The 24,279-nt window shown below is 40.2% G+C and overlaps 1 protein-coding gene across 1 annotated transcript in view; it reads right to left on the reverse strand.

The window, feature by feature from the left end:
• Positions 1–6,004: 6,004 nt before the first annotated feature.
• Positions 6,005–24,279, reverse strand: part of FIG4 (FIG4 phosphoinositide 5-phosphatase) — a 102,827-nt gene continuing 84,552 nt past the window's right edge. The window contains exons 21-23 of the mRNA XM_044426684.1: positions 17,653–17,735; positions 13,645–13,731; positions 6,005–10,355 (exon numbers count right to left, since the gene is read on the reverse strand). Of these exons, the coding sequence (XP_044282619.1) occupies positions 10,178–10,355; positions 13,645–13,731; positions 17,653–17,735 (348 nt within the window). The 3' untranslated portion in view covers positions 6,005–10,177. The remainder of the gene's footprint in view (positions 10,356–13,644; positions 13,732–17,652; positions 17,736–24,279) is intronic.

Genomic DNA, 24,279 nt, shown 5'->3' on the forward strand with positions numbered 1-24,279 from the left:
AATTTACCTGGGGCCAGGATTTTTAGATTTAGGTTAAAAACATTTCTTTCCTCCAGAGTGAGTGAAGATGGTGTTTTATGGCTGCTTCTATAATTTTAATTTTATTGAATTTTATTGCTATTTTACTTTATTTGTGCCATTTATTAGTCTGATTTATTCTTGCATTGCTTTCTAAGTCTTTTATAGCTTTTTTGTAAGCTACCTTACAAACCGTGCATAGAAATTGAAAGGTGAGATACAAGTAGCTTAAATAGGAAATTACATGCCCCCTCGCCTGCAATTTAGCAGATATTATACAATTAAAGCTTCCATCATTATTCAGAGTGTACAAAATTTTTCAGGCAAAAGAGGCAGAGTTGATCATTTTTATGTGACAGATAAACAGCACAATATATTTTAGCTGTTGTACACTTACGGATGTAAGGGACGACTGGATTAAATCATTTTTGGAATTCTAATTTTAGAATGCTCACATTGATGTATCATTAACATTTTTGCTACAGAATAAATCCAGTGTGTCACTGTACTGTGGCAAGTCTACAACAAGTGGAAAATAGATCTTCAGATGTTTTCCCTCTTTTGTAATGCATATATTGGTGTTTAAAGAAAAGGTAAACTGCATTTGTTTTCCAAACTGTCATAATTTTAAGATAAGAATGGTTGTATCTTGGACTAGACCCTGTGATTGGTCTAGCATAGCTTTATGCCCTATAGCAGTGATGGTGAACCGTTTAGAGACCAAGTGCCCGAACTGCAACCCAAAACCCACTTATCGCAAAGTGCCAACACTGCAATAAAACCTGAATACTGAGGTTTTAGTTTAGAAAAAACAACTCACAGCCGGTCCAAGCAAATATATGTATCTCCTTGGCAGTGCACTGAATGGCCATGCGAAACCTTGGATGAGTCGTGGCTAATGAATTGTGACTCGCAACATCATTGCCAGGTGCCACTACTCCTTTCCGAGCATGCGCATGGCCCCTCTGTGCGCTGTTATCCGATGCTCAGCTGCTGGGGCGATGCTGGGGCGACTTGGCTCACATGCCGACTGAGAGGGCTCTGCATGCCTGCTGCGGCACATGTGCCATAGGTTTGCAACCACTGCCCGATAGCTATAGAAAGGTAAAGTAGCATATATTGCAGTGCATAAGGCAGCCTAAGCCATCAAAATAGTTTTCATCTAAAACAGAGTTCCAAATTAATTGGGCAGCAGATTTTAAGTTACCCTTTTTAATGCAAGTACCTTGGAAAACTGCAGTATGTGGCAGGGAGGGCAGGTGGGCGCCAGACACAGGACCAGGCATGTAACTGTGTGCAAGATTTGCAAAGTGATGCAGGAGGAGCTCCGCCAGAGTGGGGGACACTCCCCTTCCTAGCTGCCACCGTGGCCAGCTAGGTGAGGGCCTGCGTGGGGGCACAGCAGGTGCTAGACTTGGGATGAGGCATGCAGATGTGTGCAGCTGCCCGTGAGGCTTGTGACCTGATGCGGAAGACAAACTACTACCTGGTACGTAAGACCCTCCCCCGCCACCTGATTTTTGCTTTGCAATTTCAGTTTCAAGGGTCATCTTATACACCAGTATATATGGGTATCTGAGGAAAGTAGACGTTGCATACAGTGCAATCTTCATTGATCCCCAGTTTCTGTGTACCCCTCATGAGGGCTCTCCTATAATAAGGTTGGATATGGAGTGCCCTTAACTTTCTTGATATCACCCTCTCTTTCTCTTAGTAGCAATGCTGCCACCATTGCTTATTAATTAACTTCCCCTTCAATAGTATAAAGGTATAAAGCTCCTTCCTATATGGTCCTGTGGATGAGACACTGGTGTTCAAACAGCCCATGGCTGACAAGTCTGGAAAAGAAATGTAAATTTTTTATTTAAAACTTGGGTCAGGTAAGGCCATGAAGATCCTATGTTCCTTCAATGGAATCAAATCATGTTAAAATGTACTATTGGCTTTCATGGCTATTCTGAATATATGGCTGATTCCAAGAGACAGAGTAATGGCTTTAATCCTCCGCATCTCTAAGCTATAAAAACTTGAGATCTATAATGTGGCCAACAGCCAAACATTAAGACAGTAATTATGAGAGTTCATTTTATACAATCATTTGTTCAGAAATGACTAGCAGCGGAAATATATTTGTTTCCTCTAATTTTGGTGGTGTACTCATAATGGAGGCAGCTTTCATCTTGTTTGATTTTTCACCAGACAGGATCACAAGTGTGCAGTTACTTTCCACTTCCATGAGCTCAAACTATTTTTTCCAGGACTCAAATTAAAATTCAAAATTGTCATTGCTTCAGACAACAAAAGGGGAAAACAGTATGTAACAGATGTGACACATGCAGTGCCTCAGATTATTCACCTAGGCTTCTCTTCCTGCCTGGAAACAGAAAATGTTTTTGGAGGGGAATGTGGCAGTGTTTCTGATGGAGTATGTACTCACATTCTTTTCTATCCTTGTGGCTCATAATGTAAGTCCCACAGAAATTTGCAGCCTATAAAGTAGATGGTTGTTGGATGAATGTGCATTCTACTAGCAATGATACTTCTATCATGCAACATTCAGCTCTCTTATTCAGGCTTTCTTCTGAGAAAGCTGGAGGTCTTTGAGGTGGCAGTGGCCACCAGGAAGCCCTAGTAAGATACAGTTGTGCCCAATAATTCTGCAAACACTAAACAGTTTGTGGAAGTGTTTTTCTACTCATCCCCTCCATTGTACCCCTGCAAAGACTGTCTTGCAGGTAGGAGAAACATAAAGAAAAACCTGGGGTGTGGCATGGTGGCCAGCACCGAGTGGGGGGAATCTGAGGAAAGCAGGAAAGGCAACTTGTCTGCTGACTCCCAGAAGTGACTTCTTAGGGTATGTGGGCAGGAAGCAAGGAATCCCTACTGTGTGAGCAAACTTCTGCTTGTGCAATGGTCCAGTACAACCAAGGGAGTTCTGATGCACTGTCCAGAATTCTGGGCAATGTATAGCCCGGATATAGCTGCTTATGAAAAGAATGAGGGAGCATTGGCAGTTTTATGAGGGCATGATCCAATCAGGAGTTAGCTTTAAAAAGACTGCATGTCTTTGGATAGAGCAAGCCAGAAATTTCCAGCAAGAAATAATGCCCACTGGTGCATGGAATGATTAGCAGAGAATTATTTGCTAACTCTGTAAACTAAAATATAATAACACATTCCCTGGGGAAAAGAGATGTGCTGTGTGACAACAGTGATTTCTTACTATCACTTTCAAAGATTCATGTATTTTTAAAGGATAAAGACAAAAATCTGTTCCAAGTTTAGGGATAAGTCATGTACCAAGATTAAGTTTTCTGTACTGTATTATGAAGTCATCAGCTGTGCAACAGAAAATCCAGATGTCCTGAGTGGGTACATTTAGTCAAAATCTACAGGATGTAAAGAACTGGTTTAGAGGAGACATAGTACACATTAACCTTGAATTTGGGAAGCACAGTAAGTTCAGCCTGCAAATACTACAGAATGTAGTTTAAATGTTGTGATCTCATTTACCAAATAGAAATAGAAAAAGGGAAGGAAAGGGAAAGATATCAATTCATCGGTTCTATTGTTCTCCTCCCATGAAGATGATGAGAGAAGAGATACACTAGCTACCTCCACTTCCTCCATTGCTTCCTCATTACTAGCTCAATTGCCCTTTACACATCAGAGTGAACACCTGCAGCAGGGACTGCTACATCTGCTTTAGGTTCCCTGTGCATCATTAGGGATTTCTAATTCACATGGGGAATCTCCACAAGTCAGCGGGCAACCCACTGCAGATGCCTCTTTTCCAATGCACAGAGGGCCAGGTGACGATGCTGTGACAGAGTGTGAGGAGCTAGCCAGTATGTCCCTATTCTCCATCTCACTGTGTATGATGGACACTTGCGCAGGGTTACAGACAGCTATTTCATTGCATTCATTGAAAAGTGGATGTGAGATGAAGATGCTAGACAGGAAGGACATGGCATGAAGTCAGACATGGGCAACTTGTGGCCCTCCAGATGTTTAGGTTTACTACTCCTGTTACCCTTAGCTAGCATACCTAACGGAGAAGGAGAAGGAAAGTTGTAGGCCAAAAGTTCTGGAACGTCACAAGCCACCTCTAACCAAGGCAATGATTGTTTTAAGGTGTTTTAAGGAAGATATGGGAATGTATCATATACCATAAGGTAGGGGCACGCAAATTAGTATATACTCCAGATGTTAGAGGCTACAACCCTAATAAAGCCCAGCCAGATGGCCCATACTAAAGGATTATGAGAATTGAAACCCAAACTTCTGGAGTGTGCCAGGTGGCCAACCTCTACCATAAGTAGTGTAGAATCACTCCCTTTCAATCAAAATATCCTTGAACTCCTCCACCAATTTGCATCCACAAGACCTACAGTGCAATATTTACATTAAATAATGTACAAATATGTATCTGATGGGCCTTAAGATGTAAATGCCAGTGTTTCCAATCTCATACAGCGCAAAGTTGCCTCATTCGAGGATGACAAATTCTTTGTGGCAGCAGCAACAACTAGCAGCCAGAGGAGCATGCCCACCCTTCGACCCACTGGGAGCAGTGCATCAGCCATCAGCGTCACAAGTGCCAGGGGAGGCAAAAACATTAAGGGAGCCAGTGACCTGTCTTATATGGCAAAACAGCCCACCGTGGGTGGTGAGGGATGGCGGGCTGTGGTGTCCTCTGAAAGCAGATCACAGGGTGGCGTGTTCTTTCCAACAAGTTACCCAGAGAGCCCATGGTTTGCTTCACCCATGGCACACCATTCATAACCATCATGAGAGGTTTAAATGAGCATATTAAAATATAAGTTTCTAAAAAATATTTAAAAAGGTGTTTCCTTTTAATTTGCAGGACAATTTGCATATATTAGTTAAAAGGGGCAATAGAATAGGGAAAAGTTACGTTGCTCACCCAATTCAAATCAGAAAGCCTGCAAAATATCTCAACTTAGGCAAGTATAAATTGATTTATGGTTATTTGAATGTAAGAAGAACCTTTTGTGATCCACAGAGGAAGAATAACTACAGTAACACACAGTGAAAATTTATGAGATTGCAGGGAGGTCAAAGGTGTGTCTGTTTTTAAAGCAACTAGATGCAGAACTGCTGCTTATTAGCAGTTCAAGTAAACAAGTCAATAGATTCTGGTGAATGTAAGGAAAAAATTATAAAAGAACCAGTCTCTTATAGGTTTCCAAGCTTGTCTTACATGCTGCAAGTTGATGTGCTTCCTCCGTGACCTCCTCTGTAATGGAAATGTTGGTGCCAGAAAAAAGAACAGGAAGGATCAGAAAAGTGGTGACACCAAGCGGCTGGTATGGTGTCGGAACGACACAGTGGTGATTAATGGGGCTACGTTATCACGCTGGTATTATCCGGCAACGGGCCGTGGGAGGCATATCAAAGCCCTGTCGGGGCTAAGATAGAGTGCCTGGCAAGTCTTCCAGTTGGGGTGGGGTGGCAACCCCACATCTACTGGGAGATAATCAGGCATTTCTCAGCCGGTTAATACAGGGGAGAGGTTTTTGCTCCCCCAAGTTCTCGACATACCGTCATAAATTAGGAATTTAGCTAGAGGAATCGTTGGATTTACTGGGAAGCATTCTTATCTCTTTTTTATTTATTTTTTTTAATTTATTTGGAGTGCTTGTATGCCGCCCCATTCGCATAAGCCTTGGGGCGGCTTCCAACAAATGAATAACAATATACAAAATATACAGAATTGGAAACATCCCAGAGTTAGATAAAAGTAATAAATAATTTAACAATCAATTAAAATAACATTTAAATAAAAAGGTCTTGGCCTGGCGCCGAAAAGCAAATAATGACAGTGCCAGGCGGACCCCTCTGGGGAGCGCATTCCACAGATGGGGCGCCACCACAGAGAAGGCCCTCCTCTGGGTACTCACCCACCTATAAATAAATAAAAATAAATAAAACTGTTGTTAGTATGGAAGAATTACAGAAGACATTTTTGGCAATACAGACTTCTTTAACAGCTTTGCAATCATCCCAACAGGTGATACTAACACAGCAGGAGACTATTTTAATTGAACAATTTGATCTTTTTTTAGCTGAACAAAAAGGACATTTTGACAAATTAGACGATTCCCTAAATGAGACTTTGGGCAAACAAACCAAAAGTGAACAGAATATACAAAATATGCAACAAGCAGATGGAAAATCTGAAATGGTAAATGGAAAATTTGGAACAGTGGTAAAAGAAATACAAATACAATCAGTACAATTAGTAAATCCAATAAGCAAGTCTTCATGGGATCTACTTGTCATGTTGGAGAAGGAGAAGGAAAAAGAGAAGACAGTTAAGTATTTAAGAGAGTTGAGGTTTATGTGGCTGGTAAGAGAAGGAGTTTGGTTTATTGGGCTGCAGGCACTTCATTTGAAGACGTATACTGGCTTATTACAGGCATTTCAACAATTTAAAATGAAGCAAGAGAAGCAAGAAGAAAGATTCAGCAGAGGTGTAAAGAAAAATAAGAGAATTTTGTATTTTTTTAAAAAAGGAATGACTTAAACAGGTTGGCATGTTTATATGTGATACGGAAAGGCTAAATTACCATTGCTGATGACAAAAGGGGTGGACATAAGCGAGATACGTCAAAGATGATAAAGATTTGGATTCTTAGAAGAGTTAATTGTATTTGACTAAATGAGGTCTAAGTTTGATGAAACATTAGTATCTTAGTTCAAAGAGAGCTTGTTTAAAAGATATTATAGGTAATAGCTGTTTGTTAAATAGACTAGTTAAGATATTTTAAAGGGGCTAAGTAGCTGTTGGATAGGTGAACACAAATTAGGTATTTTTTGTGTCATAGAGTAAAAATAAGAAAACATTAGTAAATTAGCTTAAAGAAAGTTTGTTATAAAAGATATTATAGGTATTAGTCACCATTAGCTAAATGCCTTTAAAGATGTTAAATGGATGTTTTTGATCTTATTTGTACTTGTGCTAGTGAGGAATTTATCTGTCTAATGTTAGGAAAATGAAAAGATTCTGAATTGTGTAGAAATGTTTAGATTGAATTTGCCATTGAAGAAGAAAGAAGATATTGATTTACATCCAACTTGAAGATTCTTTCCTTTAATACTGGTTAAGAGAAACTGGACTTTGTAAGAAATGGATGGACTGTTCTTACTGATGAAGGAGAAAGAAGATAGTGACTTCTATTAAATTTGGAACTTATTTTTTTATTGGTTGGAGAAACGGGATTTGGTATAAATTTAGAGATGTTTTCAAGTGATTATAAGCTGACTTAAATATGAATATAGAAGGTTAAAAATATGTAGTAGGGGGACAACCCAGTAAATCTGATGTATGTAATGATTGATGTTTTTAGTACTAGTTTAAAAATTTCAATAACATTTTAAATAAAAAAGAAAAGTGGTGACTCTGAGCTGCTGTCACTGCACGCAAGTGGCCGATTTCAAGTGTGTTAACACAAAGCCATGTTGTGATACATTGCATATCCCTACGCTGCAGTGAATTTTTCAGCAGAGCTAAACTGGGAGAGATATTATCAAAGACTGGTATTTCAATTTTTAAGGCACACACGTTTTCTTTTTATAAACAATATGCTACTTGTTAAAGTTTATTTCTCTTGGACTAGTAAATTTAACAAATTCTCTACTGGCACAAATATTCAGTACTAGGAAAAATAAAGTTAGCTGTTAGAAGACAATTATACATATTAATCAATAAATAAAACCTTAAACAGTATTTAAAGCACATACAGAGACAACATTAATGTATTACATTATAGCAAGTATGGTGTAGAAACACACAGATCTTTTTCCATCCATTAATAGATAATCACCCCCATACAAACGGAATTTGTGTCTTAAACCTATTCAAACTAGATGTAATTTTAAAGAGAAATTGTGACCTTAGACAGGAATGTACCACAGCATATGTGCTTCTTAAAAGTAGTCTATTCTTTCTCTTTACAAAGCAAATGTTTACTGAGCAACGCGAGCTTTTGTAACAATGTAAAGTGCTTCTATATAGCCTACAAAAAGGACAAACAACTTGCAGAAGAAATATTCTAAATGGCACTCGGGAAAATTTGGCATGTTTTGGATGGGCAATTTGTTTGAAATGAGGTCTGGGGAAAAAAACTTAAATACAGTGACAGTTAGGCTGAAAGATGTGTAAAATAGACCGCCACATATTGGCCACTTTCATATAAAATTATTGTTTACAAGGAAGAGTAATGGTGCAGTTAAACTAATCAGGAACTTTCAAGGACAGAAAAACGTATTGCCACATCCAAATTAGGACTGTTGGCATGCCACCCATTTAGCAAGCCAGAGTTTAGAGCTGAGGGTTTAAGTTGGTTCCAGGACTCAGGCTTATTAGAGGATCACTGAGTCATGGTTCAGATTCAGATGCAGTAGTACTAAGGCTTTCTACCCAGGTGTGTTCCTGGTGAGTTTAATTCCTTCTTGTAGGAAAAGCTGATCGGGAGTCATCCACATAAGCACCCTTGCTTATGAATGCTAAGCCAGGATTCACTTAAGAGTTCTTTGCTAACGTGGCCACTGGAAAACCTTTGCCATGCCAGCTGCTCATGCTGGATAACTCTTGCTGGTCTCACTTAAGCTGCTTCCCACTGAGCATGTAGCAATCAGAATGTCTGGCTGATTATTTGTCAGTGAAGTAATGGCTACTTGTTTGGTCACTACTCAACACTTGCCAGGGTAGCAGTTCTTAAATAATGGTGTTTCTGGTCATTCCCCCCAACTGCTTTTTTTTGTGGGGGGGGACTTTTAAGCACTGATGCCACTGCAATATGTCCCCTGACTTTACAACTCATAACGCTGACTTACATACAAAGAAAAGCTCATGAGAATAAAAAATCCAGTTATCAAAAGAACATCTCCTGAGAAGAAAGCTTTCCCCAGAGGAAATGGTTGTTTAAGGGATTCTGACCAATTTGAGTCAAGAAGGTGACTGCTCAGAGTCAGTACATGGCACCTGTAAATAAGGGGCAAAATAAATGGAGATTGTGTGCCAAAGACCAGGATACCTGTGGGGGGTAGGTGGGGAGGGGGTGGAAGCTGCGTTTCTCGCCAATCAGCCATTAGACAGGCATGCTTTCTTATTCCTGGATCAAGAGTAGCACCATTTCCATAGAACTGCAACACAGAACTACTGTTCCTGAATTAGAACCCTGCATACAAACATGCACTACTCCATGTTTCTCAAGCCACAGCATGTTCTCTTCATTACCTTATCATAAAACACATCACTACTTTTAATGTCACTTAGCTTTAACAGAGTAGCTTTAAGGAATACTCTGCAGCAAACAATACTATTCCTAGAGTTGCTGCTGGCAATCTGCCCACAGCAACTAGAGGCAGAGGCACATGGCAAGAGCCAACTGTAGTTTCAAGTCACAGTATGATTACATAACTTGCTGGCAGCTCTTTACTTCTTGCTGTCCAAGAAGCCTTACTGTATAGATTTTTTTACCAATGGCCTCAGACCATGCCTGAAGAATAATTTAGATGAATAAATCTTATAACTGACATTCTTTCAAATCAAGCTGACCAAAACACCTGCTTCTTAATCAAAAGACATACTCATCAGGGGCCCAAATAGTAAAGCAGAAAAGCAATTCTCAACTTTTACTCTTTGCTATGTATATAGGATGCATCTCCATTATATTTAATGTCTATGTAACTTGAGCCAGACAATGTATGTAATTAAGGAGAATGTATTTAATTCCAACAATTTACAAATGTTAGCGATATTCACTCTCTCAGGAGGAGTGGTATTTTGTTGCTCTGGGGGTATTGTTGCACTTAATTTCCAGGGTGGTAGGACATAGAATGCCTACCTAGCACTGCAAATCCATCACAGTTCTTCCCCAAGCTGAAATCCCCCAAACATGTTGGACTGCAACTCTCATAATTTCCAGTCAGCATGATTAATGGGTGGAAAGTGTGAGAGTTTCAATCCAACACAACTGGACAGTGTTAAATTGGGGAAAGCTGGATTAGCTCACCCATCACAGGCAGGGTATGCGGAAGTACATATATGAACATCAGTGTGCTTCCCCAACCACTTCTCTTTCAATATATTTTTGGTAAAGTCATTAGAGAAATTGAACACAGTCACTTTTCACATATATCTATTTCTAATGTATTCTCGGTACAAGAGAATGTCATCCTTTCCCAGTAGTTGCATGATCCCCTTGCCAGCCTGGATGTGAGCGTGAAAGATCTCAATAGATTTTCTGTCTACTTTAGGAGGCTGAACTTCATAAATGTTATCCTGGGAGAATGCAGAGATGTGAGTTCTGCAAGAAAAAAATGAAGCTACTGTTAAACATAAAAGGAGTAACACAAGGAGGCAGAAATATGGCTGAGAAATACAGAGATCAAGAGTGCAGGCGCAAATCCATTTCCTAACTATACATAAGGAATCCAGACTTAATCATATTTTGAGTTGACCCACTGGAATTACCAGGACTTAACCTGGACCCATTGATTTCAATGGGTCAATTCTAAATATGATTATATCTGCATTCAATCCAAGGTAATTTCAAAATGGCTAAGGAACATAGGCCCTATATATTTTAGTAGCATCTGTGATAGATTTTGCTAGTAGACTAGTGATTCTAAATCCCACCTTCCTCTAATGCAGGGGTCTCAAACTCATGGCCCGCGGGCCAATTGCCGGGATGGGTGGGGCACAGGGGAGGGACCCTGCAGCCTTCAAAGCGCCAGCGGCGCCCAGGCCGGCCGCAGGATGAGCGGCCCACAACCACTGCCGTGGTGGAATACTTGATGCAGCCCAGCCTCACCCAGATTCTACTTCCAGCGGCCCCCAGGTAAGTTGAGTTTGAGACCCCTGCTCTAAAGGATCTACCACTGAACAGGTGTTTCAGAAGTCTCAGTTTACTGGAACTGAAAGTTAGTGGTAATCAGAGGCTTGGAAGGATTTGTAATATGGCAGTATATGCAGCAATACTTTAGTGACACCAATGGTTTCTCACATTCTAAGTGATAAATACAATTAAATATGTAAAACTAATTAAAGGAATTTGTTTTTAAGTGGAATCCATATATGAGCTTTCATTTATGTTTGCTTCCATACTTCAGTTCTATGGGATACTTTGCTAAAATCAGATGGAAGCGGAAGCAAAACAGAAGTCTAGGGGGATTTTCACAAATCCACATGAACTCATGCATGGTTGGGCAAATACACATTAGGTAATACACCGTAGTTAATAAGAATTTGTGTAAATCTCCTCAAAAGTTAAAAGAAATGTAAAAAAGACAAACTTGCCTCAAATCCTCATTTTATACTTTAGCTTATGGGGAAATGTAAAATTTGTATACAATTCTAGAAGGTAGAACAAGCTCCATAAATGAGGAAATGTAAGCAAATTTCACCTATTTGTTCTGAACAAACAGTGATCGCAAATATGAACAACTATTGGGCACACAGGTGTTGCTAGTGTGATACACAATTTAATAAGATTATGAAGCACCATGTTGAGCAGTCAGGTTTTCTGCCACTCTTGCTCAGTGATTGTAGCCTTTTGACACAAGCTATTTTGCTGGGTTCACATGTCACAACAAACCACACTGAAAACAAGCCATTGCAAACAATTCAGTAACAAACCAGGGTGGCTCATGCATGGCTGACAAACCAAGTTGAAGTTACTGTGACAGGTTTGGATGTCACAAAAATGCTTATAATGCATCATGGGTAATCATGCCAGGTCAATGAATGGCTAACTAGTCATGGTGGGTCGCCATGCTTACACTTCCTGGTTAGTTCCTGGTTACTTCTGACATGCCTCTTGGAAATCACCCAGGAGCAATAGGGAAGAAACTGCTTGTAAATAAGAGTTTGCTTGCTTGCTTGCTTGCTTATTTATTTAGAATATTTATATGCCATCCTGTCGCGAAGGCCTCAGGATGGCTTACATAAATAAAATAATATAAAACATAACATAAATGAATTCCAGATCCACACTGGCTGCAGTTGAAAACATATAAAAACCAATATTAAAAGTTATTAAAATACTGTTGGAATAAAAAGGTCTTAACCTGGCGCCGAAAAACAAATAACGATGGTGCCAGGCAGACCTCTCTGGGGAGCGCGTTCCATAGGCGGGGTGCCACCGCAGAGAAAGCCCTCCTCTGGGTACTTTGCCTCCTAACATCTTTCACGGAGGGTTCCCGGAGGAGGGCCTCTGCTGCTGATCTCAGGGGGCAGGAGGACAAATATGGAAGAAGGCATTCCTTTAGGTATCCAGGTCCCAAGCCGTTAAGGGCTTTATAGGTAATAACCAGCACCTTGAATTGAGCCCAGACTTCGATGGGAAGCCAGTGAAGCTGATAGAGGACTGGGGTTATATGAGAATAACGCCCAGTCCCCGTCAGCAACCTGACTGCTCTATTTTGCACCATCTGAAGTATCCGGGCCATCTTCAAGGGCAGCCCCACGTAGAACGCCCCACGTAGAATGCCCAAGAGGTCCCAAGCTGCGGACCCTGTCCTTTCGAGGGAGTGCAATCCCATTCAGGGCAAGGGCCAAGTCACCTACCCAGGAGCTCGATCCACCCACCAACAGGATCTCCATCTTATTCTTCATTAACTTTCCCCTCTTCCTCACCCTACAGTTGCTCCTCCTCTAACACCTCCCTCCTTTCTTCTCTTCCCTCCAGGATGAGTTGACCCTGCTGCTAAATCCTTAACTAATTCCTCCATGTGTCCATTTGATTGCATGTCTTCCACCTCCTGGCTGCCATCTTCCCCACCACATAATTGCCCTTTCTGCCTTCTGTAGCCCTTTCCCTGTTGCCACCACATTAGTGGGAACTTCCAGATGGAATTTATATTATGCCATCACTCTGCCTCATTCACCAAATTTTACAAGGACCCAGCCATTGTTATTGCCAACTCAAAACTCTCCCATGCTTTCCCACTACATATTCCATTTTTTTTCTTAGTGCAGAAAGCCCATTAAAGAGCAAAAGACAAAATGGATGCACGATGCCACCTAATCTGAAGCATTAGGAGTCCACTGTCTAGAAGACCCACTGATCTCCATAACCAAACAAAAAAAAGTCTCTTGAGATCCATGTGTTCTGATGACCACCCAACCCACCTTCTGTCTTCCCTCACTTTCACTCTGAGCCCTCTCCAATTTGATTTCTGGTGACCATGCTGGTTGAGGTCAATGGAAGTTATATTCCAATATATTTGGAACATTATACTCTGAAAAAGCCATGCACCCCAATGGTACTATAGAAATGAATAAACACCACCACAAGAACTAGTTTGAGCAACCAGCTTCTGTGTACTGTAAATGTCAGTATGGAACTGTAGAATATAGTTGCATTATACACAAACATACACAAACAACCATATGTTACTTTTCCTTATATACTGCTTTGGTTTTACCAACTATTTTAAGAAATAATTTTTATTTTAAGGAAAAAGGAGCAATTTGAAATTACAGAGCTTAATTAAAAGCTACAAAAATGAAGAGCGAAAGAGAGAAGAAAATGGGGAAAGAGACTCTGAAACAGTATGTGTAGAAAAAATCAGGACAGAATGACCAGTACTCACAAATTTATGACCCCATCTAAGTGTTTAGAACAAAGAAGTTGGTGACTCTTGTCCTGCTTGTGATGACTCTGGCCCAACTGAACGAACCTATGAATAGACACAGAAAAGCACAAGGGGGAAAGAACTTTCTGAAATAATCAAAATAACATGTTTCTCACAGACATAGTAAGAGTCATACAGTTTTAAGTAAGGGGCATCAAGTTCTATTAATGGCAGCTGGAACATATACCACACTTTCCTTGAAACTAATATTGTGGGTGAGTAATGCAGTAGCTGTTTTTTGATATATATATCTACTTTAGTGGAGGTATCTTGAAGTCCTTCAAAGTTTCCTTTCATTATGAATTTCACTAAAAGCCCAATAAAGTTTAATCAAGGAATCACAGACTGGCTTTGCATGATTAGGGCAGGAAGCAAACCGCAGTGGCTTCTTTCTCTGACCTGACATACAGTGGGAACAGCTTCCCATGCCCAAACCACCTTGAAACCCAAGAGGACACCATGGGTTGTGAAAGTGGTTTGGAAACCAATCCTACTGCCCAAGTTGCCAAGCTCGGATGACACAGCAACCCATGCCTGGTGCAAGTAATTATGGAAATGAGGCACTATCAGCAAGTGTGAGGTAGGAAAAAGAAACCAGTATGGCTCCGTATCATTCCCTAGGCATGCGAATCCAACCACAGAATGAAAACAGTCAGTCATTTCCAAAGTGATAACATACCATGCCACATATGTAATCTCTCTATAAAGAGAATTTTCCCAGATTTTACCTGCTGAGAATCAGTAAGCTAGAAAGGGCATTATATAACATCTAATTCAATATCCTATTTGATTCAGAGAATCAAGACCTAGAGCATCACCAGTAGATGGCTGTCCAGACAGCACTTAAAGGCCTCCAGTGAAGAAAAGCCCTGACTAACCTGGTAATTGGCTCAAAGACTGATAAATGTATGATAGTTTTCCCTATGATATTGCAGGCCAATAGAGACAAATGGCTCACCAAATGTGACATTACTAATTTATCTCTTAGTAAACAGTCATTTAGTGGAGAAGGAAATGGCAACCCACTTCCGTATCTTTGCCATGAAAACCCCATGGACAGTACCAAAAGGCAAAAAGATATGACGCCAGAAGATGAGCCCCTCAGGTCAGAAGGTGTCCAATATGCTACTGGGGAAGAGCAGAGGCTAGTACTAGTAGCTCCAGAAAGAATGATGCAACTGGGTCAAAGCCGAAATGACACTCAGTTGCTGATGTATCTGGTGGTGAAAGGAGAGTCCGATGCTGTAAAGATCTATACTCCATAGGAACTTGGAATGTAAGATCCATGAATCAAGGCACAGGCTGGAAGAATTTTGTCAAGAGAATATGATGGTCATAGCAAACACTCTTTTCCAACAACGCAAGAGATGACTCTACACATGGACATCACCAGAAGGTCAACACAGAAATAAGCCAAAGATGGAGAAGCTCTATACAGTCATAAAAACTAGACCAGGAGCTGACTGTGACTCAGATCATGAGCTTCTGGTTGCAAAATTTAGCGCCAGTGTGGTGCAGTGGTTAAGAGCATGGGACTGGGATTCAGTGGATCTGGGTTCTAGTCCCGGCTCCGTCATGGAGCCAACTGGGTGACTTTGGGCCAGTCACAGACTCTCAGCCCAACCTACCTCACAGGGTTGTTGTTGTGGGGATAAGATGGAGGAGGAGAGATGATGTAAGCTGCTTGAGCCCTTTGTAGGAAAAAGGCAGGATATAAATCACAATATAAATAAATAAATAAAAACAAATAAATAAAATTTAGGCTTAAATTGAAGAAAGTAGGGAAAAGCATTAGGCCACTAGGGCATGACCTAAATCATATCCCTGATGAATATACAGTAGAGGTGACAAATAGATTTAAGGAATTAGATCTGACAGAGTTCCTGAAGAACTATGGATGGAGGTTCACAACATTGTACAAGAGGTAGCAACAAAAACTATCCCAAAGAAAAAGAAATGCAAGAAAGCAAAATGGCTGTCTGAAGAAGCTTTGCAAATAGCTGCGGAAGGAAGGGAAGCGAAAGGCAAGGGAGAAAGAGAAAGATACACCCAATTGAATGCATAATTCCAGAGAATAGCTAGAAGAAATAAGAATGCCTTCTTCAATGAACAGTGCAAAGAAATAGAAGAAAACAATAGAACAGGGAGGACCAGAGATCTCTTCAAGAAAATTGGAGATATGAAGGGAACGTTTCATGCAAAGATGGGCATGATAAAGGACCAAAACGGCAGGGACCTAACAGAGGCAGAAGAGATTAAGAAGAGATGGCAAGATTACACAGAGGAACTATACATGAAAGAGCTTAACATCCCTGATAACCACAATGGGGTGGTCACTGACCTCGGGCCAGACATCCTGGAATGTGAAGTCAAATGGGCCTTAGGAAGTCTGAGCAACAACAAAGCTAGTGGAGGTGACAGTATTCCAGCTGAGCTATTCAAACTCTTAAAAGATGATGCAGTAAAAGTGCTACACTCAATATGCCAGCAAATTTGGAAAACTCAACAGTGGCCAAAGGATTAGAAAAGGTCAGTTTACATTCCCATCCCAAAGAAGGGCAGTGTCAAAGAATGTTCAAACTACCGCACTATTGCACTCATTTCACTTGCTAGCAAAGTTATGCTCAAAATCCTACAAGCTAGGCTCCAGCAGTATGTGGACCAAGAACTACCAGAAGTACAGGCAGGACTTCGAAGAGGAAGAGGAACTAGAGATCAAATTGCCAACATACGCTAGATCATGAAGCTAGGGAGTTCCAGAAAAACATCTACTTCTTCTTCATTGACTATGCTAAAGCCTTTGATTGTGTGGATTACAACGAATTGTGGCAAGTTCTTAAAGAGATGGGAGTACCTGACCATCCTATTTGTCTCTTTAGAAACCTATATGTGGGTCAAGAAGCAAGAGTTAGAACTGGGCATGGAACCACTGACTGATTCAAAACTGAGAAAGGAGTTCGGCAAGGCTGTATACTGTTGCCCTGCCTACTTAACTTATATGCAGAGCACATCATGAGAAAGGCGGGGCTAGATGAATCACCAGTTTGAATTAAGATTGCTGGGAGAAATATCAACAACCTCAGATATGCAGTTTATATTCACCTGTGTCTCTCTCAGACATCAAACAACTTTATCTGCATGTAATTCTGCGCAGGACTTAAAAGCAGGCTCAAAGGCTGCATAGAGAATGAGGCCATTCACTTTTCATTTAAATCCAGAATATCAAGTGCTTTTGAGGTGGAACCTTTGAGCCTCCTTTAGAGTCCTGGGTGGAATTACAATTCTTACATGGGCAGGCTTTAAAATTCTAATTTGTTAGAAGAACCCAACAACTCACAGAAAGTGCCCCACGTTTCATACCATGGATTATTATGGACCACACAGAAGCCGCAAAGGCCTGCACAGGAATGGCAAGGACAGGGTGAATGCTGCATGGTGCAAAGGATAGGAGAATCCAATGTCACATTCCAGGCTTTAGTTGTAGCAAACCTGCATTTAGTTCTTAAGAGCCAGAACTACAGATTTACACAAAGTAGTGGACAATTTTATGTTCAAATTCTCATGCAGCAACAAAGTTTACCATGTGACCTTTAGCTAGTCACTACTTCCTAATCTAAACTGCCCCATTGGATTTAAACATTTTAAGCATAAAGAAAAGTGTGTGTGTGGAGGGGGAATCATGTATATCCTGAACTCCTGAAAGACAGTGGAAAAACAAAAGGAAAAACAAGCTTTATTTATATTTTATAGATAATCACTGAGCACAATATAGTCAAAAATTAAGCATTTTTAGATATATAATGGCTTCACAACAGGACAATCTGAACATTTTAACAATCTGAATACTTTGTAGCAAATGCAACTTCAATAGGCATAATTTTATCTGGAACATGCCCACTTTTATTAAACACACATACTCTATCTTCCTGTTTATCAGCACCAGCAAGACAATATGAAATACACTACCTTGTGTATATGTTGAGATCTTCTTCTGAAGGAGATTCTGAGAGATTAATTCCGTATACATCTTTTATAGGTTGTACTACATTCTGAAGTAAAACAAGGAATATTCATGGCAATTAGTCTGGATCTTAAATTTCTTTAAATAAGAACATAAGAAAAGCCATGCTGGATCAGATCAAAGGTCTATCTAGTCTAGCACTCTGTAAACACGGTGGCAAACCAGGTGTCTACAGGGTCGCTCAAGCACAATGGATGCAAGACTTCCGCCTGCCCAAGCTCCTCAGCAACTGCCATATGCATGCATGCCACCTCTGGTAAATGAGGTAGCACACAGTCAGCAAAGCTAATAGCCACTGATAGCCTCCTCCCTCATGAATTGCTCCAATTCCCTTTTAAAGCCATCCAAATAGGCAACTATCACCACCTCCTGTGGCAGTGAATTCCGTAGTTTATATGCTATAGCATTTTAAGTACTTCCTTTTATCTGTCCTAAATCTGCCACCACTCTGCTTCATGGGATGCCACCAGGTTCTAGTGTTCTAGAAAAATGTCTCCCTTTCCACTTTCTTTACACCATGCATTATTTTAAACATCTCTATCATGCTTCCCCTTACTTGCTTTTTTCCTAAGCTAAACAGTCGCAATTCTTGAAGCTGTTCTTCACAGAATTCTGCTCATACCCTGCATCTCCAAAGCACAAGATGTCACTCAAAAGAATAAAATTAAATAAATAAAACCACCATCATTATTGTTACTGAAATGACAGAGACTCAGCAGCAACATATGGCCACAACACCGACATCGCAACCACACTTTTTCCGTAAGATGCAGGTTCTCTATCTGAAAAGATGTCTTTACACCATTTAAAAAAGTTATCAATTGTGCTGGAGATCTAAACTTCAGTATTTAATGGCATTCTTCCACCAACAGGGAATTCCATGAGCTTTGACTTAATTATAATATGCCTTACCCTCTTTTTGCCAGGTGTGTATTATTGAAGCGTTTCTTTGAATTTCGGACCTTGCCTGTATATGCCTGCATATGCACTTCTTCTCATCCGTCATATTATCCCATATATGCCTGCAACTTTCTCACTTCTAAACAGTCTATCTGACAAAACAGGCTATTAAATACAAAGTTCATCAGTAACAGATCAGAGTTCTAGCTAAAATAATTCTCTTGGGCCTTGGTTTCTAAGGCTGTTCAACATCCCTTGCTCAGCATCAGACTACATGTAACACACAAATGCATGTACTAGCATGTTGACTGCTGTTGGAGAAAAGCAGCTTGGGTGTTTGTACCAGAATGGCAAAATAAATAGGATGAGTAACCCTTCTCCATCAGCTGCTTTTTATGCTAATTCCCTCACTGCCATCACTCTGCTCCCATAGAGTTCCGGACAGTTTGCCCTTGTAAGTATATGCTTGGAACCCACAAGAAGAAAACAACTGAGGGGAATGGCAGTGGAAGAAATAAAGAAAGACAGCATCTCTTTTTTTGCCACTTGCCTGCTTCAAATTATTCTCCACACAAGATTTCTTTTTAAAAAGGGATCAGTTGTAATAGATGTGTTTGCCTATGACATGTAGTCTGTATATTAGTTACTATCTTGCACTCCTGGTGCCTCCCGGATTGTTTGCACTACAACTCCCAGCATTCTTGATTATACACAATGCTAGTTGGAGTTGATGGGAATTGAAGTTGGAAGCAAATGGATGGTACCAGGTCAGGGAAGACTATCTAGGAATGCCCCAAGGTCAAGATGCTTGTTCCTCCGAACAGGCAACTGAATCATAACTTTAACTGAAGTGGAGAAACATCCTCTATCATACTTGATGGCAGCACCATTCACTCATGAAAGGAAAACAAAAGCAGGCTCAAGAGAAATGCAAGATACAAAACACTTTAGGAAAAAATGTATGGGGACTTGCAAAACCAGCACAATGAGGTTTGGGTATGCCCAGTGACCACAGACAACTGCCTTCCTCTTAAGAGTTGGAAGAAATGAAAAACTAGAAAGGAGTGGAGATGGTGGCTGGAACTTTGAACAGGGAGACCCCATGATGCCATTTCACTGTGGTTTCCACATATACAAATGTGTAATCCTCAAAATATTGTACCATTGCACCCTGCTAAAAAGAAAGACCGTTACATGACCAGCCTGAGCTCAATTAATTTATCATATTTTATATCCTGCCCTTCTTCACAAGGACCCCAGGGCAACGAGCGACCCATATATATAAAATATTTCTAGACGTACTGCATGACCTGGGCTGCATGATATTTTATAAACATACTGCATGATATTTTACATACTTTCATTTTACAAAGGAAAGACTAAAGGGAAACATGTGCCCTTAATAAAAATATATGTTATTTCTTTTCAAGGTCTAATAATTTTAATATACTTCAAAAGAAACTGAATATTTGTGAAATAAATATTAATTAGTTGTAAAGTTACCCTTGAGTTCAATAATGAATGAAGCAATGCAAACAGTCTTCATACTTTAATTTCAGCTTGTCAAATATGTGATCTTTTTTCCTTTAAATTACTGGAACAATTTTTATTATCTTTCAATACCTCCCTGTGACTCATTTTTTTCCTCCAGTTATTATGTGTGAAGCATGGACAAGGTGAACTAACCAGGCAATGAATCAAAGCAATTGCATATCATACTGTCAGAAACAGTTCAGGCACTTAAGTGGGTAATGATCCTGCCATGTCAACAGCCATGGAGGCAGAACAGCACTAGCAATGGAGTAAGTTCAAGATGTGATTTTTCAGGATGGAAAAAACTTTGCTGGCTATTGTTGGCTGTATCCAACAGCTTCCACTACTGTGAGAGATTTTCTTCCCCCTCTTGAGAGCAGACCTGGAGTTGGGTGCAAGGAGGACAGGAACGTTCAGTCCAACCAAGTTCATTTAGGCAATGTTGGATTTAACCCTCTGTCTGTCATGCTCAAGTGGCTCCAGGGGGTAGATGACTCTCCAGAGTGCTTTTCAGGAGAGGGCAAATAACTCTGGAGGTTCAACACATACACAGAAGCATTTTCCATTTGTACAGCAGGGTCTTTTTCATTTGAAAAAATAATTTCAGGGCTATGGTAGATCTCATGGTCATGACCTTATTATCTTCCAATAGAGTTTTAATTAGTTTCTACTTGTATATAGCAGGGGTGGCCAAACTGATCCTTGGGAGCTGCATGAGGCTCTTTGAGCTTATTTTGCAGCTCGCAGAGGGCTCAGAGCCTCCACCCCCATTTCTTCCCCAGTCCAGACCCCAGTGACGGCATGGGCATGATTATGCCAAGCTCTCCTGGTGCCACCATTCCATCCCACCAAAGATGCCAAGGAAATGCCAACACTGCCAAATTAACGTCTGCTGCTGCCACCGCCCCCAGTAGCACCACCGGATTTGCCACCTGGAGAAGTGGCAGAGGTAGAACCAACAAAGCACCATTGCACTTGTCAGGAGGAACAGGTGGGGCATGCTGGGGCCAGCTTTCTTGAGGCTGCCAGCCCACCCATTCTCCCGATGACTCTAAAGAGCCAACTCTGAAAGAGGGATATTGCCCCCCTTCTTGAATGTGGAGGGTGTGGGGACCAGTTGCAACTCTAATGAGAATTTGTTTTGTTTATGTAACAGCCCCTGAAGATAACTATCCTACTGTTGCTTGTCCCTTCTGTAGTTCTTTCAAAAATCCCTAGTAGGACATGGTCTTCAAGTTAGAATTCTAACAAAGAATTCTCAGCACTTCTCACTAAATTATAATTGTCGGGATTCTGACCATGACAACAGTTAAAAAAAAACACAACCCTGCTTTTTTATTAATATGGCACTTTTTTTGAGTAGTTCTTGTTTCTAAAGGTCCATTTCTTTGGGAAGGGCATCCCTCAGTGTTCCAGGTATGTATGCATCTTATACACTTTAAAAATCATACACTGATAAGCAAGAACACACTTTCAAAAAGTCATAATACATAATAAATAAATGTCTGTTCCTGTCTTGCAGCTCTCAAACATCTGACATTTATGTGGCTCTTTCATTGAGCAAGTCTGCCCACCCCTGGTTTACAGTAATCTGAGATCTTGAAAAGACTGTTGGTGAAGTTCTTCAAAATCAGAGATTTAATTATTTATTATTGTATGTAAGGGGATGGGGGGCCTGCAGATATGGGGTGAAGCCCAGAAGGCTTCTGGGAGTAAGAAGTAACTCCCACACTCACAAAAACAAAAGGTTTGCCATATTTTGGGATGAAAGTAGCTTAGGAGGCGAAAGCTGAATGGAGGGACTCATAAGATCTCCGTGTACCTCCAGTCTGGGAAGTTGCTCACTTGGAGCTTTCCATGGTGCTGTAACCACCTGCCTGCCTGCCTTTCCTCAATCAATTCTGCTGTAGATGGAACAGAACCTTTAAAATCACAATTCCTAAAAAAAACACAAGGAAGTTTTTTTCTCTGCAGTTTTAAAACTCTCAGTTAGCCCTATAGGGAACATGTCACATGAATTCTGGGCACAAAGGATAATCCTTTGTATCTTTATATTTTGCAAGGATCTTTCACTTATCAAGCATATGGTTATAACATTTCTTGTTTTCCACATTGAGAACATGAAGCTTTTAAACTGCAGAGCTAATCTTGCGTGTGTATTATAAATGTTCCTCAATGTAAACAAATAGCAGGAAGGAAATGCAACTCATCTCTACAGCCCTGTAACATACAGCTTCATTACATATTTACTCCCTATTTGCTCATTTTTAAAATGTTGCTTACTAAAATAATTGAAATATCAACGAATTTAACAGAATTATACAGCTCTTTGTAGAAGGTAGTTGAATGAATACTGCTGTTTTGTTCAGAGGTGATTGCTGAAGAACATTCAAAACTAACACGAGGCAACTGTTTCTCAGCATTTGCAATCCTGAGTGTTTGGGAAGAGGTTAATTATTTTAGTGTAATCATGGAATAAAATGGTGAATCTAAAAAAATTCAAGCACTTTGAATTTTAGGATCACAGTTCAATGACAAACTATTAGCTTGTGTCCAGTGGGATTTGAACTTTGGGGTGGCAACTCCCCACACTGTAATATAAACCTATCTTGAAAGGATTTAAAATTGTATTTGTAGAAAAACAATATGATATATAGAAAAAGAGAATTTCAGTCCTGGAATGGAACACAAGTTGAATGCCTAAAATAGCTTTTTGCAGTGCATATCAAAAGGTCATGAAGGTCATCTACTTTTAAATAGCAACAATAGTTTTGTTTCAGCATCAGGAGATTAAACTAGTTATGATTAACTGAAAATATTTAGTTCATGTTGTAAATTTGAGATATTCCTCACACACTTTTTCCAAGGATGCATAGCAAGAAATGGTTGGTCAGCATCTTCCCTTTTTGAGACATGCAGCTTGTTTGACACTGTATGTGTTTACTCTGGAGTTACATACAAGACTCCACAGTTGTACAACTCCAGAGTTGTAGCCAGACTTTGTGCATGCTAGTTGAAGCTGACAGGAACAGAACTTCAAAATAGGTAGAGCATTTGCACAATTCTTGGGTAATCTCAGACTTGTGTTCTCTCTCTTCTGCTCTTTTGCGCTCACAAAGAGATTATATTCAACAAACCATAGTTCTGTATGGTGTCTGGGGGACTATAATTTGTTTGGCTTGAGTTCTGTTAGTCTAACAATATGATCCACTCCTATCTTGTTCTTGCTAATCAGAAATTGAACATACTGCAGTTTTCCAACTTTGGGAATTAAAGGAAACTCTGATAATATTAAAATTAAAAACAGAAGCTGTTGTTCTAAAAGAGGAGGAAAGGGAAGGGGCGAGCATTGTGTGAGCCTGGTGTTTATGATGCTTTTTGCACATAGTAGGAAGCCATGGGGTCTTACACCACTCAATCAAACATCAACAGAAAGACATATGCAAAACAAGCTGATCACTAACTTAGGGACTCACTGAAAAAATGAACATGTATTTCTGTCATTTTTTCACATTTTAAAGACAATAACATAAAGCCAAAGTATGGTTAAAAGGTGTGCTCCAGGACAGACCAGAGAACAAGCAATTCATGCAGCTGCTTGAGGCACCAGCATTCCATAGCACCAACAAAGCACTGTGCAATCTGAAAGGTGTGTCCTAGAACCCCTTGCAAGACTTAAAGGGATTTTGGGACACAGCTCTTTACATGCATAGACGGTTGGCATCCTCTGAAATGCTACAGGAGTTCCTGTGGTACAGATACTTGGGGCCACAAACAGCTTGGGTCAGCCTTACAACCCCTGGAATTCTTCAAGATGCCCTGCTCCACAATAAACTATCCCAGTATATTACATTAAAGCATTGATCATGGAGGAAAACTGGCCAGAGCCAGGAGATTCTTCTCACATAAAATCTTTTTGTGGGTCATGTGGTCTCATAGCCTGCGTTCTTCCTACAAGTTTCATTCCCTTGTGCAATCTTAAAAATCCAGATTCTGTTAGTATAAAATTGCTAAGCTCCCTCATGTTAATGTGTTTACAGATCTTCATTAACAATGCCAGATATTGAAGTATTATAATTGCACTGAAGCCAGCACAAGAGTATCATATGGCAAAATTAGTGTTCACATTTGAAAAGGAT

The sequence above is a fragment of the Varanus komodoensis genome, unplaced genomic scaffold, assembly GCF_004798865.1.
Source record: "Varanus komodoensis strain SLA01 unplaced genomic scaffold, ASM479886v1 scaffold1, whole genome shotgun sequence".
Classification (NCBI taxonomy): Eukaryota; Metazoa; Chordata; class Lepidosauria; order Squamata; family Varanidae; genus Varanus; species Varanus komodoensis.